We start from the raw sequence: 14,790 nt of genomic DNA, 5'->3' as shown, positions 1-14,790 counted from the left end.
ACAGCTGTATTATCGTGCCTAGCATGTTATCTGTGCCAGGTTTGACCTCTAGAACCCATATAGTCCCCCAAGCCCCACCAGGAGTGATCCCTGAATGCAGAGCCAGTAGTAAGACCTGGGTGTAGGTACAGCTGGGTGTAGCCCAAAACTACCACCAACCACCACCACCACAATATCTCGGAGGCAGAGGAGAAACAGAGACAGCATGGCACTGGGGTGATTTCTCCTCCCAGAGAAGTTGATGAGGGGATAGTAGAAATGGGCGAGTCCAGGAATTTTAGGAATCCAAGCCGGAAAGAGAAAGGATATCCTAATTTGTTTGGATTCTGTACAACATGGGCTCCACAGCCTGCCTAAGGCAAGGGCAGGGGAGGCAGGCAGCTGGGTGCCTCTTCTGATCTTTCTTTCCTGGGGAAAGACTTGGCTCTTGGGGTGCGAATGTCCTCATCACTATGGGATTCAGGGCCTGCGGGGCAAGGCCGAGGCTGGGCAGGGACAAGCGGAGGAGTTGGAGCCTTCCAGCTTCAAGTGTGAGAAGGGTGCCCTGTTTCAGCCGGAAAGGGAGGTGCTCCTGGGTTTGGCTAGAGGGCTTCTCCACAGTCTGCTTGCTTTGTTTGGGGGCTGCTCAGGGGTTACTCCTGGCTCTGAATTCAGGAATTACTCCTGGTGGGCTGGGGGACCATGTGGGATGCTGGAGACTGGAGCAGGGTTGGTTGCAAGTATGCAAGTGTCCTAATCCCTATATGTAGAATAACATACTCTTTTTCTGGTCCCCAAAACTTTTTGGGGGGTCACCCAGAGGTGCTTAGAGGTTACTCCTGGCTCTGAGCTCAGAAATCACTCCTGGCAGGCATGGGGGACCATATGGGATGCCGGGATTTGAACCACCGTCGGTCCTGAATCAGCTGCTTGCAAGGCAAATGCCCTACTGCTGTGCTATCTCTCTGGCCCCTGGCCCCCAAAACTTAATTGATTGATAAATTGACCCAATGATGCTCAGGGATGGCTATCTCTGGCGCAGACTATCTCTGGTTCCGAAGCGGCCTCTGGTAATGTTTTGGGCAGCATATTTGGTGCCAGACTCAAACACACAAAACAAGCATCTTGCATCCTTTACTATCTCTGGCACATGCCCTTGGCTAACAAGATGCTGAATGGGACTGAAGGACAGTCAGGAATTTTGTTCCCCACGCCCACACTGAGAATTCTCCCCTCAAAAAAATGTTCTATCCCGAGGGAACTTTTTAGGAATATGAAACTGCATTGAAATTTAGGACTGGAAGAAGGACAAGAATTTCCGTTTTACTTTATTATTTTTAGGCAATATCTCACACACACACACACACACACACACCCCACATCTGTTGTTTGTTTTGTTGGGCTACACCTGGCCATGCCCAGGGCTTGCTCCTGGCTCTGATTTAGGGGATCACTCGGGGAGTGCTGGGGGTGGGGGAACAGGGATGGAACCCAGGAATGCCACATGCAAAGCCAATTGCCTTCTCAGCTGTACTATTGCTTCAGCCTGCTTTTTCCTTTGGGATGGCCAAGCAGGGGCCTAACTTCTGCACCAGCAAGAACACTTGAACCCAAAGCACCCTGCTCTCAGACTGCCCCCCATTAGGGGACTGGAAAGCTCTCTCCTTTGGCAGCTGGTAGAGACTGCGCCTAGTCTATGCCTGGCAGGCTCTTGGGGGCTTGTTTCATAAGAGATGGACAGAGGAGAAGGATTGGGCGTGAGGGGCTGGCAGAGGAGGAGATGTGGAAGAGGCTGGAAGTGGGGAGGCGGAAGAGGCCGGGAAGGGTGGAGAGGAGAGGGGGAAGGCACTTGGCACTAGGCACTTGGCACTTGCCCAGGCCCCGCCTTGCGCTGCCCGGGATTTAGTGCTGCCAGCCCCGGGCAGCTCAGTAGCCGCTGCTTCCGCCTTCTCCAGGTGAGCGTCCAGGTGAGGTACCTGGGCAGGGGGGCCTGCCGAGCAGCTAGGGCAGAATGGAGGGGCTGCATGCAGGGGTGCTGGGCTTGCGGCCTTCCCTGTCCTTTCCTTCTGCATCCCACACCCAGCTTCTTTCCACCCACCAGGGCTCCTAGCCAGCATTCCTGTCCGGGGAGCCCAGGCCTGGCTTCTCCAGGCCAGATTCTTGGCTTCTTTCTGCTTGAACTAAGTGGGGTGGGGGCTGGGGGAGAGGAAGGGGTTCAGGAGGGTGTGTGGGAGAGGGTGTGGGTGCTGCCAGGGAGCACCCTGAGCCCCGGAGGAGCCTCCTTTAGCAAAGCCCTGGGAGGTGAAGCCCAGTTAGATCAGTGACTCAGATGTGTGGGCAGAGCGCTGGACCTGGGGCTGAACTCACTCGGCTGGGTGTGGACAGAACACCTGGCAGCCTAGGTGGCCCAGCCTGCAGCACCCAAGCTTAGGGTGACCCTAGGTCAGTGCTAGTCACAGTGGCCAGTATGGAAAGTTATGCAGAACTAAGCGGGGAGCTGAGAAGCCGCTGTTTTCACCTGGTGTGTCTACTTTCGTTGTGTGGGTGGCTTTTTTGTGGTTGTTTGGTGTGTTTTTGCAGGGCTCAAGGGAGCGTTTCCCGGCTTTCTAGGGGGGCCTGTGACAGACCAACATGTTTTGTGTAAGAAGAGGAAGTATCTCAGATATACACTGAACCTTTGAAGAACATGAATTTGAACCATGATGACCTATTTGTTAGCTTAAAACATGTCTTTTTGTGGGGGACAGAGAGATAGCACAGCGGTAGGGCGTTTGCCTTGCAAGTGGTGGACCCAGGACCAACAGTGGTTCAAATCCCGGCATCCAATATGATCTCCCGTGCCTGCCAGGAGTGATTTCTGAGCAGAGAGCTAGCAGTAACCCCTGAGCGCCACCGGATGTGACCCAAAAACCACACACACACACAAAAGTGTTGTGTGTGTGTGTGTGTGTGTGTGTGTGTGTGTGTGTGTGGACCTGAAGCGATAGCATAGTAGTAGGGTGTTTGCCTTGCCTTGCACACAACCAACCCAGGACGACTTGAGTTTGGTTCCTGGCATCTCATAAGGTCCCCTGAGCCTGCCAGGAGTGATTTCTGAGCACTGAGGGTGTGACCCAACCCCCCAAAAGTGTTTTTGTTTTTGTTTGTTTTCGGGTCACATTCGGCAGTACTCAGGGGTTCCTCTTGGCTCTATTCTCAGAAATCACTCCTGGCAGGCTCAGGGTACTATATGGGATGCTGGGATTTGAACCACGGTCCTTCTGCATGCAAGGCGAATGCCTTACCTCCATGCTATCTCTCCGGCCTCTCCCCAAAAAGATTTTTAGTTTGTTTTTTTGGCCACACTAGCAATGCTCTTGGCTCTTACAGGGTTCAGAGTACCATAGGAGATACTAAGGATCGAACCCTGGTCGCCATATGCAAGGTAAGTGTCCAAACATGCTATATTATTGCTCCATCCCTTTTGAAAAATATTTTTGCCACACCTAGTGATGCTAGGAACCCAGGTCTGCATGAATAGATGATAAGCAAATGCTGAGGACTTGTTTGTATGCGTATTTTTGTTTTGGGGCCACACCCGGCATTGCTCAGGATTTACTCCAGACTCTGTGCTCAGAAATTGTTCGTGGAAGGCACCGGGGACCATATGGGATGCCGGGAATTGAACTCCAGTTCGTCCTGGGTCATCGAGTGCAAGGCAAATGCCCTATTGCTGTGCTATCTTCACCCCACCACCCCGATTTTTTTTTTCCATGTGAACTTCTGCATTTCTCCATCAACCAGGTGTGCTTGTGGGTTGCTTGTCTTTCTGCATTTATGAGGGGCCAACTTCAAGGGACTTGAGCTTCCAAAAACGTTAGTATCCTGGAGGACAAAAGAATGATTATAGTTAACTTGTTGGGGCACCAAAAATTATACTCAGGAGCAGGAGAGATGACTTAAGGGAGCAAAAGTTTTGCCTGAGAGAGTGCCATGTTCCTCCGTTCCTGACACTGTATGATTCCCCCACTTCAGCACATTCAGGTGTGGCCTAAAACTAAGCAAAAAATTATTCTCAGGTTTCTTTCTTTCTTTCTTTCTTTCTTTCTTTCTTTCTTTCTTTCTTTCTTTCTTTCTTTCTTTCTTTCTTTCTTTCTTTCTTTCTTTCTTTCTTTCTTTCTTTCTTTCTTTCTTTCTTTCTTTCTTTCCTTCCTTCCTTCCTTCCTTCCTTCCTTCCTTCCTTCCTTCCTTCCTTCCTTCCTTCCTTCCTTCCTTCCTTCCTTCCTTCCTTCCTCCCTCCCTCCCTCCCTCCCTCCCTCCCTCCCTCCCTCCCTCCCTCCCTCCCTCCCTCCCTCTCTCTCTCTCTCTCTCTCTCTCTCTCTTTCTTTCTTTCTTTCTTTCTTTCTTTCTTTCTTTCTTTCTTTCTTTCTTTCTTTCTTCTTTCTCTTCTTTTTCTTTTGCCATACCCAGCAATATTTGGGACTTACTCCTTGCTCTGTGCTCAGGGATCAGTCCTGGTGGACTTGGGGGACCATATGCATTGCTGGGGATTGAGCCCGGCCACATAGAAGGCAATGCCCTACACCAGGGATCTTCAAGCTTTTTAAAGTGGGGCCGAATTATGGTCCCTTAGAGAGCTGGAGGGCCGGACTATATGAGCTACTAATTCCTACTCACACTGCACATATCTTATATAAATAAAATGAAAACCATTTATAAATAAACAGATCATGCACCAGTATTTCAATGGAAACTGTGGGCCTGCTTTTGGCTAATGAGATGGTCAATGTCCGGTTCCATATTTGTCACTGCCAGCCGTAACAAGTGATGCAAGTGGGCATCAGTTAATCTTGATCTGGTTGGGGATTTCAGATGTTTCATTCTTGAAAAAGTCTGTTCACAGGCATAAGTGCTACCAAAGATGGTTACCATTTTGAGTGCATGGTTCCTGATATTTGGATATACACTGAGTGTATATGCTGGCAGGTATCTTGGCAATCAAACAGCGCTCACTGCTGGCAGGCCGGATCAGACTCCTCTGTGGCCCTTGGGCCGTAGTTTGAAGACCCCTGCCCTACACGATGCACTATCCCTCCAGTCCTCTGTTTATATAGGAACCATACCTGGCTCTACTCAGGGATCACTCCTTGTGGTGCTCATGGAACCATTTGTGGTGTCAGGGATTGAGCTAGAGTGGCTGCATGCAATGCAATGTATTTCTGTATGACCTCTCTGAAACCTTATGCTTGGGATGGGGAGAGAGGGGTGGTGGCAATACTTTCCTGGAAATGACAGGAGCCTGGGGCGGGCGCAGTTCCAATGATACCAACCTGAGTTCTTGCTATTTGCCATTGCCAGGGCCTCTATACTAAGGGGTCTCTCCCTCTCTTTTTTGTTTTTGTTTTTGAGCCACCCTGGCAGTGTTCAGGGGTTACTCCTGGCTCTGTGCTCAGGAGTCATTCCTGGTGCTTGAGAGACCATATGGGATGTCAGAAATCGAACCGGGGTTGGCTGTGTGCAAGGCAAACACCCTAGCCATCATACTATCACTCCAGCCCCTATTCCCCTGACTCTGTTCCATGTCATTCAACAGTGAACTGAGTGTGTGAAACAGCCAACCCAGAGGGTCCTAGGGTGGAAGGGGCTTCGTGCCACACAGCAGCGGGCAGCATACCGGAAGTTTGCAGAGGCCTAATACCCCAGGTGTGTGGAGTGTGGATTTCTTTTTTGTTGTTGTTGTTTTGTTTTGTTTTGTTTCTTTGGATCACACCTGGCAGCGCTCACGGGTTACTCCTGGCTCTACGCTCAGAAATTGCTCCTGGCAGGCTTGGGGGAACCATATGGGATGCCGGGATTCGAACCACCATCCTTCTGCATGCAAGGCAAATGCCTTACCTGCATGCTATCCGAGTATAGATTTCCTGAGTGGGGGGGTGGGACACCTTGGTCTCAGGTGGGGGTTTGTGTGGGAGTGGCAAGGTTCCTGTGGCGTCTGTCCTTCCCTCACCCTTGTCACCACACCTCCGGGATTTGAGTCTTTCTGTTGCTACCCTGTGCTCTGGAGGGGAGAATTCTCATCCTTCCGGGTGTCTTCTCCAGGCATGCTCCCTGAGGCCACCTCACTGTGGCTGCTGCAGCTGCTCCGGGACACCCATCTCGCCCAGTTTTACCGGCCCATCCTCAAGGAGCTGAATGTTACTCGGCCGGAGCACTTTGACTTTGTAAAGCCCGAGGACTTGGATGGCATCGGCATGGGCCGGCCTGGTGAGGAACCCCTCCGCTCCCCTCAACCCCTGACTCCTTCCTAGGCTTGCTGCTGTCACTCAGCATTTCTGTCCTCTCCTTCCTCGGGGCTTTAAATCTTGTCCGGGTTCATGTCCCTGACACCCAGCCCTCTGCTCATGACCTCCCAGCACAGCGCAGATTGACAGAAGCTCTGAAGAGGCACCGTGCTGGACACAAGCCCAAGAACTGGGTCTACAAGGTCTGTGCTTTGGGGTGAGCGTGAGTGGCTTAAGGGCGGCTTAGAACCTTGGGGCCGAATAGATAGCACAGTGGTAGGCCGTTTGCCTTGCATGCAGCCAATCCAGGACGAATGGTGGTTCAAATCCCGGCATCCCATATGGTCCCCCGAGCCTGCCAGGAGCAATTTCTGAGCGCAGAGCCAGGAGTAACTCTTGAGCGTGACCCCAAAACAAACAAAAACAAAAAAGAGCAGCTTAGACCCAGGAATGGCCTGAGCTAAGTGTCAAGGAGGGGCTGGCAGGGCTTCTCATGTTTGATTTCCTTTTCCTATTTCAGATCCTTGGGGGACTGGCCCCCGAACAGAAAGAAACCAGCCCCCTCTCAGACAGCCCTGTGCCCCGCCTGGAGCCAGAGGGGGGACTCAAGTGTCTTATCCCAGACGGTGCCGTGTGCAGAGGGGAGCTCCTGGGTTCTGGTTGCTTCGGGATTGTGCACCAAGGGCTCTGGAAGCTGCCGAATGGCCAGAGCGTGAGTGTCCGGGCTTGCAACCTGGCTCCTTGCCACCTGTTTCACGTGTCCTCTGCTCTGGGTCTGGCAGAGCTGAGCCTTTGAGGCCTCTAATGGTGCTTTCCCTTCCCTCTAGATCCCAGTGGCCGTCAAGTCCCTCAGGGTCGACCCCGAAGGCCCAGTGGGCACAGAGCTGGGGAACTTCCTGCGAGAAGTGTCCATCATGATGACCTTGGAGCATCCGAACGTGCTCCGTCTGCACGGCCTCGTTCTGGGCCAGCCTCTGCAGATGGTAAGCAGGTCCAGGCAGTGACTCCCCAGATGGTCCCCCCGGGTGGCAGGAAGGTGGGGGACTGGGCCTCGCTCATGTAGCACCGTGCTCCTGCAGGTGATGGAGCTGGCCCCACTGGGCTCCCTGCATGCACGCCTGACCGCTCCAGCCCCGACACCCCCGCTGCCAGTGCCTCTTCTGTGCCTCTTCCTGCGGCAGCTGGCGGGGGCCATGGTGTACCTTGGGTCTCGTGGGCTGGTACATCGAGATCTTGCTACCCGGAACCTGTTGCTGGTTTCACCGCACACCATCAAGGTGGCTGATTTCGGACTGGTGCGGCCACTGCGGGGCACCCAAGGACGCTATGTCATGGCTGGACCTGGCCCCATCCCCTTTGCTTGGTGAGAGTAAGGGGTGAGGCAGGCTGAATGGAAGGAGGGGACCCTTAGGGGTTGGTCCTTCGGGGGCGCTATAGCAGAAGTGGGGACCCTAGAAGACACGGAAGGGCTGTCATGCCAGACTCAGTGGCTGGCATGTGCCAGAGGGGTTTGCATGTCACCTCCTTTGACTCGTCTTCTGCACTTAGGTGTGCTCCAGAGAGCCTGCGCTGGGGAACCTTCTCTTCTGCCTCGGATGTTTGGATGTTTGGGGTGACTCTGTGGGAGATGTTCTCCAGGGGTGAGGAGCCCTGGGCTGGGGTCCCACCGTATCTTATCCTACAGCGTCTGGAGAAGGATCGCGCTCGGCTCCCCAGACCTCCCCTCTGCTCCAGGGCTCTCTACGCCCTTGCCCGGCGCTGTTGGGCTCCCAACCCTGCTGACCGACCTAGTTTTTCCTGCCTCGAGGAGTTGCTTCAAGAGGTGAGAACCCCCATATCCTTAGCTCCACTCTTTTCTTCCCTCCAGTCCGTCTCCCAGGGTTCTGCACACAAACCGACTGACCACGCTGGTCAGTGTCCAGCATTCTTGGTTTTGTTTCTGGCCACACCCAGCAGTGTCCAGGGCTTACTCTGGGCTCTGTACTCAGTGAACACTCCTGGTAGGGGGTTGGGGGACTCCATTAATGCCAGGAATCCAACCAGTCTGCCTGTGTGCAAGGCAAGTGCCCTACCTGCTGTCCTCCAGCCCCATGGGGCCCAGCTTTAACTGTAAGATTCAGCCCCTGCTGGCAGAAGTCAGAGCACTGAAGCAGTTTGATGTCACAGAGATACAGACCAAAGGGCTAGTGCTGCGCTGCAGAAGGGGGAGCTTGGAGCAGACAACAGCGGGTTGCAGCGAGTGAGAACACTTCAGCATGAAAGGGGGAAATGCAAGTAACTGTGGAGGCAGAGGTGTGGAGCGCTCCGTCACGCAGGATAAATAACCAGAGCTGTCACAGACACCACTGCATCTGTTTTTGGTTTTTGAACACCTGGTAGTGTTCACGGCTACACCCAGCTCAGTGTTTGGGGGTTGCTCCCCTGGGCTCTCAGACTACTGGGTCTGTGTACAATATTGGTTTTTGAGTCATACCCATTGACGCTCAGGGGTTATTCCTGGCTATGTGCTCAGAAATCGTTCCTGGCTTGGGGGACCATATGGGATGCCGTGGGGGTCGAACCATGGTCCATCCTAGGCTAGCGCTTGCAAGGCAGACACCTTATCTCTAGTGCCACCGCTCCAGCCCCACAATATTGTTTTTTTTTTTTTTTTTTTTTTTGGTTTTTGGGCCACACCCGGTAACGCTCAGGGGTTACTCCTGGCTATGTGCTCAGAAGTTGCTCCTGGCTTGGGGGACCATATGGGACACCGGGGGATCGAACCGCGGTCCGTCCAAGGCTAGCACAGGCAAGGCAGGCACCTTACCTTTAGCGCCACCGCCCGGCCCCCACAATATTGTTTTAAAGAATTTCAGGGGCCAGAGAGATAGCATGGAGGTAGTGTGTTTGCCTTGCATGCAGAAGGACGGTGGTTCGAATCCCAGCATCCCATATGGTCCCCTGAGCCTGCCAGGAGCAATTTCTGAGTGTATAGCCAGGAGTGACCCCTGAGTGCTGCCAGGTGTGACCCAAAAACCAAAAATAATAATAATAATAATAATAGGGGCTGGGCGGTGGCGCTGGAGGTAAGGTGCCTGCCTTGCCTGCGCTAACCTAGGACGGACCTCGGTTCGATCCCCCGGCGTCCCATATGGTCCCCCAAGAAGCCAGGAGCAACTTCTGAGCGCATAGCCAGGAGTAACCCCTGAGCGTCACAGGGTGTGGCCCAAAAACCAAAAAAAAAAAAAATAATAATAATAATAATAATTTCATGCCTTTCATGCCTTCTCTTTTTTTTTGGGGGGGGGGTCCTCCCAAGTGGTGCTTAAGGGCCCCAGGTCCTTCCCTGGAATTCTCCACCAATCAAGCATATCGTTACTATAGAAGGGACCAAGGACATGTTGTTGCTTAGACCCCTCAGTGCTGGAGGCCTCCAGGGCTGTGCACAGCAAAGCTTACGGAGACCATGTGAAAGCAGGGCCAGTGGTATGTTAAGTATGCACCTTTACCCTGTAACATGGCTGTTATTAAGGGCTAACTCCTGGCTATGTGTACAGGGATCAATCCTGGTGGTACTTTGGGAATCCTACGGGTTGGCTGCATGCAATACTATACTGTTGCTTTGGCCCTTATATATCTTTTGCTTTGCCCTTTTTTTGTGGGGGGGGGTGTTGGTTTTTGGGCCATACCTGGCGGCACTCAGGGGTTACTCCTGGCTCTATGCTCAGAAATAACTCCTGGCAGGCTCAGGGGACCATACGGGATACTGGGGATTGAACCCAGGTCTGTCCTGGGTCGGCTGCATGCAAGGCAAAAGCCCTACAGCTGTGCTATCACTCAGGCCCCAGTTTTACTTTTTTTTTTTTTTTTTTAGTTTTTGGGCCACACCCGGCGGTGCTCAGGGGTTATGCCTGGCTGTGTGCTCAGAAATAGCTCCTGGCAGGCACGGGGGAACCATATGGGACACCAGGATTCGAACCAACCACCTTTGGTCTTGGATCGGCTGCTTGCAAGGCAAACGCCGCTGTGCTATCTCCCCGGGCCCTAATTTAATCTTCTAACACAGAAAGGAGGTCATTTTTTGCATGGAGGAGCAGCTACGACCATTTAAAGGAGTAATTTTCAGCAAATGTACTGGTACCCATCCACAAGTATGAAAAGGCAGACAGTCAGTCTTACCTTAGAGCTATCCCCTAAATCCCTAAAGCCTAGTCCAGGGGTGGCGAGAGCCGCATGCGGCTCCCGGCCAAAATGAATGTAGCTCTTTGCCTCTTGTCATTATTTTGTATACTGTGGCTCTTTGCCAAATTTGGATTTTGTTCTGCTGCTTCTGAGGAGGGACCTCTGAGGAGAGATCTCCGAGCACGTAGTCCCGTCTCCCATCCATCAGAAACAACTGCACGGGCCAGCGAGCGGTGTGTCATCCCGTGTGTCATCTGTTGGGTCACGTCTTCCCATTAGTTCTTAGTGTGGAGGACGCAGCACACCCTCACTGTCACTGCAGGATGTTGACCCTCACTCAAAATGGCAAAATGCAATATGTGTTTCATAAATTATTGTTAAAATTAGATGCTTTTGTGTGTTTGTCTGTTGTGGCAGGTCACTGCGTGGTGTGGCTCTCTGACTCACAATTTAAAATTTTGGCTTTTTGTGTCGAACTTGTTCACCACTCCTGGCCTAGTATTTTGAGAGTCATACCCTACAGTGCTCAAAGCATTCTCTTGGCTGTGTGCTCAAAGGCCAGGCTTGGAACTGTTCAGGGTATCAAGAACAAGTACCTTAATTCAAGCCAGGCTCAGAGCTGCAGCGATATCCTGGACAAGCCTTAACCTTTGTTCTCTCTCTCTCCAGCTCTTACTATTGTCAATTGTTAAAGGAATTTAGTCTTGGGTTGGAGAAACTATAACTCAATGGGCTAGAAGTTTTGTAAGATTTGTAAGCAGGAGGCCTGGATTACATTCCCCAGCACCAGACCACCAGAGTGCTAAGTGCTAAGGAATTTAGTCTTTATTTAAAAGGGGATCTAGAGGTCGGAGAGATAGCATGGAGGTAAGGCGTTTGCCTTTCGCGCAGAAGGTCATTGGTTCAAATCCTGGCATCCCATATGGTCCCCCAAGCCTGCCAGGAGCGGTTTCTGAGCGTGGAGCCAGGAGTAACCCCTGAGCGCTGCCGGGTGTGACTCAAAAAACTAAAAAAAAAAAACAACAAAAAAACAATAATAATAATAATAATAAAAGGGAAAGCAACACCTCTTCCTTCTTTGTTGTTACTTTGCCCCAGGTGTATCTAGCTTGGTCTGAAATCCAGGTCTCTCACCCCCACTGGATTAACATTTGGGGACAGGGATAGACTCTGGGCTCAGACAGAAGTCTTGCCAGGCATGGGTTTGAACTGGGGTGCATAGAGACAAGAGCCTTCCTTGCCTGCTCCTGGTATAGTGCCCTTCTGATTCATACCAGAAGGCCACCCCCCACCATGTCTCCCATCTCTCTAGGCCTGGCCTCTCGAGGGACGCTGCGTTAGAGATGTCACAGAGCCAGGTGCCCTGAGGATGGAGCCCGGCGACCCTATTACCATCATTGAAGGCAGGTGAGAGCCTACGCCTTCAACATACCTCAGGAGGAAGTCTTTTCCCCTTTACCTCACCTGGTCCCTCTTTGCTTCTATGAATGCTGATTTTCTGCCTCAGCTTTGCATCCAGCCCGAGAGCTTCCACACAGGCCTGGTCTCCCTGCTGGATCCAGTTTTTTGGTTTGGGGGCCATACCTAATGATGCTCAGGGGTTACTCCTGGCTATGTGCTCAAAAATCGCTCCTAGCCTGGGGGGACCACATGGGATGTCGTGGGGATCGAACCGTGGTCCGTCCTAGGCTAGTGCTTGCAGGGTAGATGCTTTACTTCTAGTGCCACCACTCAGCCCCTCCAGTAACCTTTCTACGTGGGAGAAAAACTTCCCTTCCTCCTGTCAGAAGCAACTCAGAGAGTGGGAGAGTGTTAGTACAGTGGGTGTGCCTTGCAACTGGCTGACCCCTCTGATCCCCAGCATCCTATATGGTCCCCTGTGCCCAGCAGGAGTTCACTCTGCTCTGGGTGCAGAGCCAGGGGTCATCTCTGAGCACTGCTAGTCATAGCCTACAACAAAAGCAGCCGCTCTGAGGTGCCTGGGAACTGAATGTCGAGCCCAGTCCCTTCACCAGCGTCCTTCCCCACAGTGCCGACTCCGCAACCTGGAAGGGCCAGAACGGTCGCACGCTCAAAGCAGGCCTCTTCCCAGCCTCGGCAGTGACTCTGGTTGACTCGGGGAACGTCCCAGCCAGCCGTGCAATCCACAGAAGTGCCTCTAGCCAGGCAGGGCAGGGCCAGAGAAGTACAGATGGGTGAGCACCTCAAAGAGTGGGAGATGGGGCTGGGCTGGGAGTCTACCAAGTTCAGCAACGTCTCTAGGTGAGAAACTCAGGGAGGGGGCCAGGGTAATGCTGGGGGCAGGATGAACTTGCTGGAGCTCCCATGGAGGTCGCAGTCATCCTGGGAACCCCAGAGAGATTTCTTTGGGAGGGGAAGTGGCTACATTGGGTCGGGGTGAGCCTACAGCTTGAAGCATGAACTGGATTCCTTTCCAGTAGTGGAGACAGAGAAAAGGCAAAGCTTTGGGAAAAACCTTCAACCCGGGTCCAGAAAAGAAACATACCCCTAAAGAACATGAAAGGTATGTATGGTGTTAAGGCTAGGATTCCCCCCGCCCCCCCAACCCCAGTTTTCAAGGCCAAGAACACCTCCCAGGGCGGAAGCAATAGCACAGTGGGTAGTGTGCTTGCCCTATACAGGGCTGACAGGGTTTGATCCCCAGCATTCTATATGGTTTCCAAACACCACCAGAAGTGGCTCCCGAATGCAGAAACAGGAGTAATTCTGAGCATCACTAGTTGTATACCTCAAACAATCAACAAAACCCCTTTAAATCTGCCCCTTAAACAGACTCCATGACTTGGTGAGTGTCCTTCCCCTTGGTCTGTCTGTTGAAATCTTAGCATATATCTTGTAGGAGACCAATCTGGGTCTGCTCCCAGCACTCCATTATAGTCCCCCCAAACCCCCCAGGGAGAAATCCCTGAGCAGAGTCAGGAATAAGCCCTAAGCACTGCCGAGTATGGACCAAAAGCCAGAAACACAAAAAAAAGATCTCCCTTTCTCTACTGAACAGCAGCTCTCAGGCAGCCCGCCCTGTGGCCTCAGTCCTTAGCCTCCTACCTCTTGTCCCATCAAGGCTCAGACAGAATGGGAAGAAGGCAAAGTGTTGTGTCTGGGCCTCCTTCCAAATTCTCTCCTTTCTCAACTATGCAGCCATTTCTAAGAGTCTGGAGTCTGTCCTGTCCCTGGGTCCCCGACCCACCGGGGGAGGCTCGAGCCCTCCTGAACTTCGACATGCCAGAGCTGTGTCCCAGGAGTCTCCAGGCCTGCCAACCCACCCTACCTTCGCTGCTGCCAACCCTTCTCACCAACCTAGCCAGCCTGTTAAGGAAAAGCCTCCCTGCCTCAAAAGAGAAACTGCACAATATCACCCCAAGAAGGCGCAGAAAGCCAACAAGGCCATTCTCCCCTCTGGAGACCCCTTGCCCGACTCTGAGTTACAGAGAAAGATCAGAGAGGTAATTGGCCTGGCATCCATTAAGGGAATACCCTACCTGCTTGAGCAGGTATCTCAGTGAAGCTGTCTCCCCCAGGTGGAGCTAAAAGTGCACGGAGTCACCCACCAAGAGTGCCTGGCAACACTCAGGGCCACCAGGGGAGATGTGGCTGCAGCCGTTCAGAACCTCAAGGTAGACAGCCCCTTCTCCTTTGTTTCCCCCTTTCTAGTCCCATTCCTCTGCTCATAGATTCTTTCTGTCTCTGCAGGTAGACCAGCTTTTCCACCTGAGTAGCCAGTCTAAAGCTGACTGCCGGCGCATCCTGGAACATTACCAGTGGGACCTCTCTGCTGCCAGTCGCTATGTCCTGGCGCAACGCTGAGTCCTGCTCCTTTGGTCATGAACACCGGGGAAAGACATCGTTACTATGTGGAACCAGCGAGGGACTCAGAAAAGCCAGAGCCAGATTCTGACAAAGCAGCTCTTTCCACTGTGGGAAATTCTACTGTAGTCTGGTATAGGAACATTGGGCAGTGGTGAACCTTTGTCTCTGAGGGCTCAAGTCCCCTTGGCTTTGGGTCATAGAAGAATCTAATCCGCTTTACCTACCACCTTCCCAAACAAGAGGACGACTTGGAGGAACAGAGACCTTACACATCAAACTCACAAGAAGCTTCTACTCACAAAGAATGGCTAAGCAGCCATATTAGACTATTGGAGCCACCATCTTGAACTGCTCTCAGTTCCCACTGGCCTCCGAGGGAGCAACCATTTTGGAAAATAGAAGCAGCTACGGGGGCCGGAGCAATAGCACAATGGTAGTGCATTTGCCTTGCACACGGCTGACTTGGGACGGATCAGGGTTTGACCCCTGGTATCCCATATAGTCCCCCAAGCCTGCCAGGTGTGATTTTGAGTGCAAGCCAGGAGTGAACCCCTGAGCACTG

At 52.5% G+C, this 14,790-nt stretch overlaps 1 protein-coding gene across 2 annotated transcripts; it reads left to right on the top strand.

Annotated features, from left to right (window-relative positions):
• The first annotated feature begins 6,050 nt into the window (after window positions 1-6,050).
• TNK1 (tyrosine kinase non receptor 1) lies at window positions 6,051-14,484 on the top strand. 2 transcript variants are annotated; one of them, XM_049766163.1, is made up of 12 exons: window positions 6,051-6,222; window positions 6,372-6,442; window positions 6,760-6,951; window positions 7,067-7,222; window positions 7,319-7,602; window positions 7,788-8,061; window positions 11,713-11,807; window positions 12,431-12,595; window positions 12,842-12,924; window positions 13,560-13,864; window positions 13,940-14,035; window positions 14,112-14,484. In XM_049766163.1, exons 1-12 carry the CDS (start codon window positions 6,060-6,062, stop codon window positions 14,223-14,225), a joined length of 1,998 nt encoding a protein of 665 aa, XP_049622120.1. In that variant the 5' UTR covers window positions 6,051-6,059; the 3' UTR covers window positions 14,226-14,484. The 2 variants fall into 2 exon arrangements, with proteins under 2 accessions (XP_049622120.1, XP_049622119.1); XM_049766162.1 differs by having other exon boundaries at window positions 6,060-6,222; window positions 12,416-12,595.
• The last annotated feature ends 306 nt before the right edge of the window (window positions 14,485-14,790 follow it).

The sequence above is a fragment of the Suncus etruscus genome, chromosome 20 (assembly GCF_024139225.1).
Source record: "Suncus etruscus isolate mSunEtr1 chromosome 20, mSunEtr1.pri.cur, whole genome shotgun sequence".
In the NCBI taxonomy this organism is placed as follows: domain Eukaryota; kingdom Metazoa; phylum Chordata; class Mammalia; order Eulipotyphla; family Soricidae; genus Suncus; species Suncus etruscus.
The sequence above is the reverse complement of the archived record's forward strand: the minus strand, read 5'-3'. Positions and strand labels throughout refer to the sequence as shown.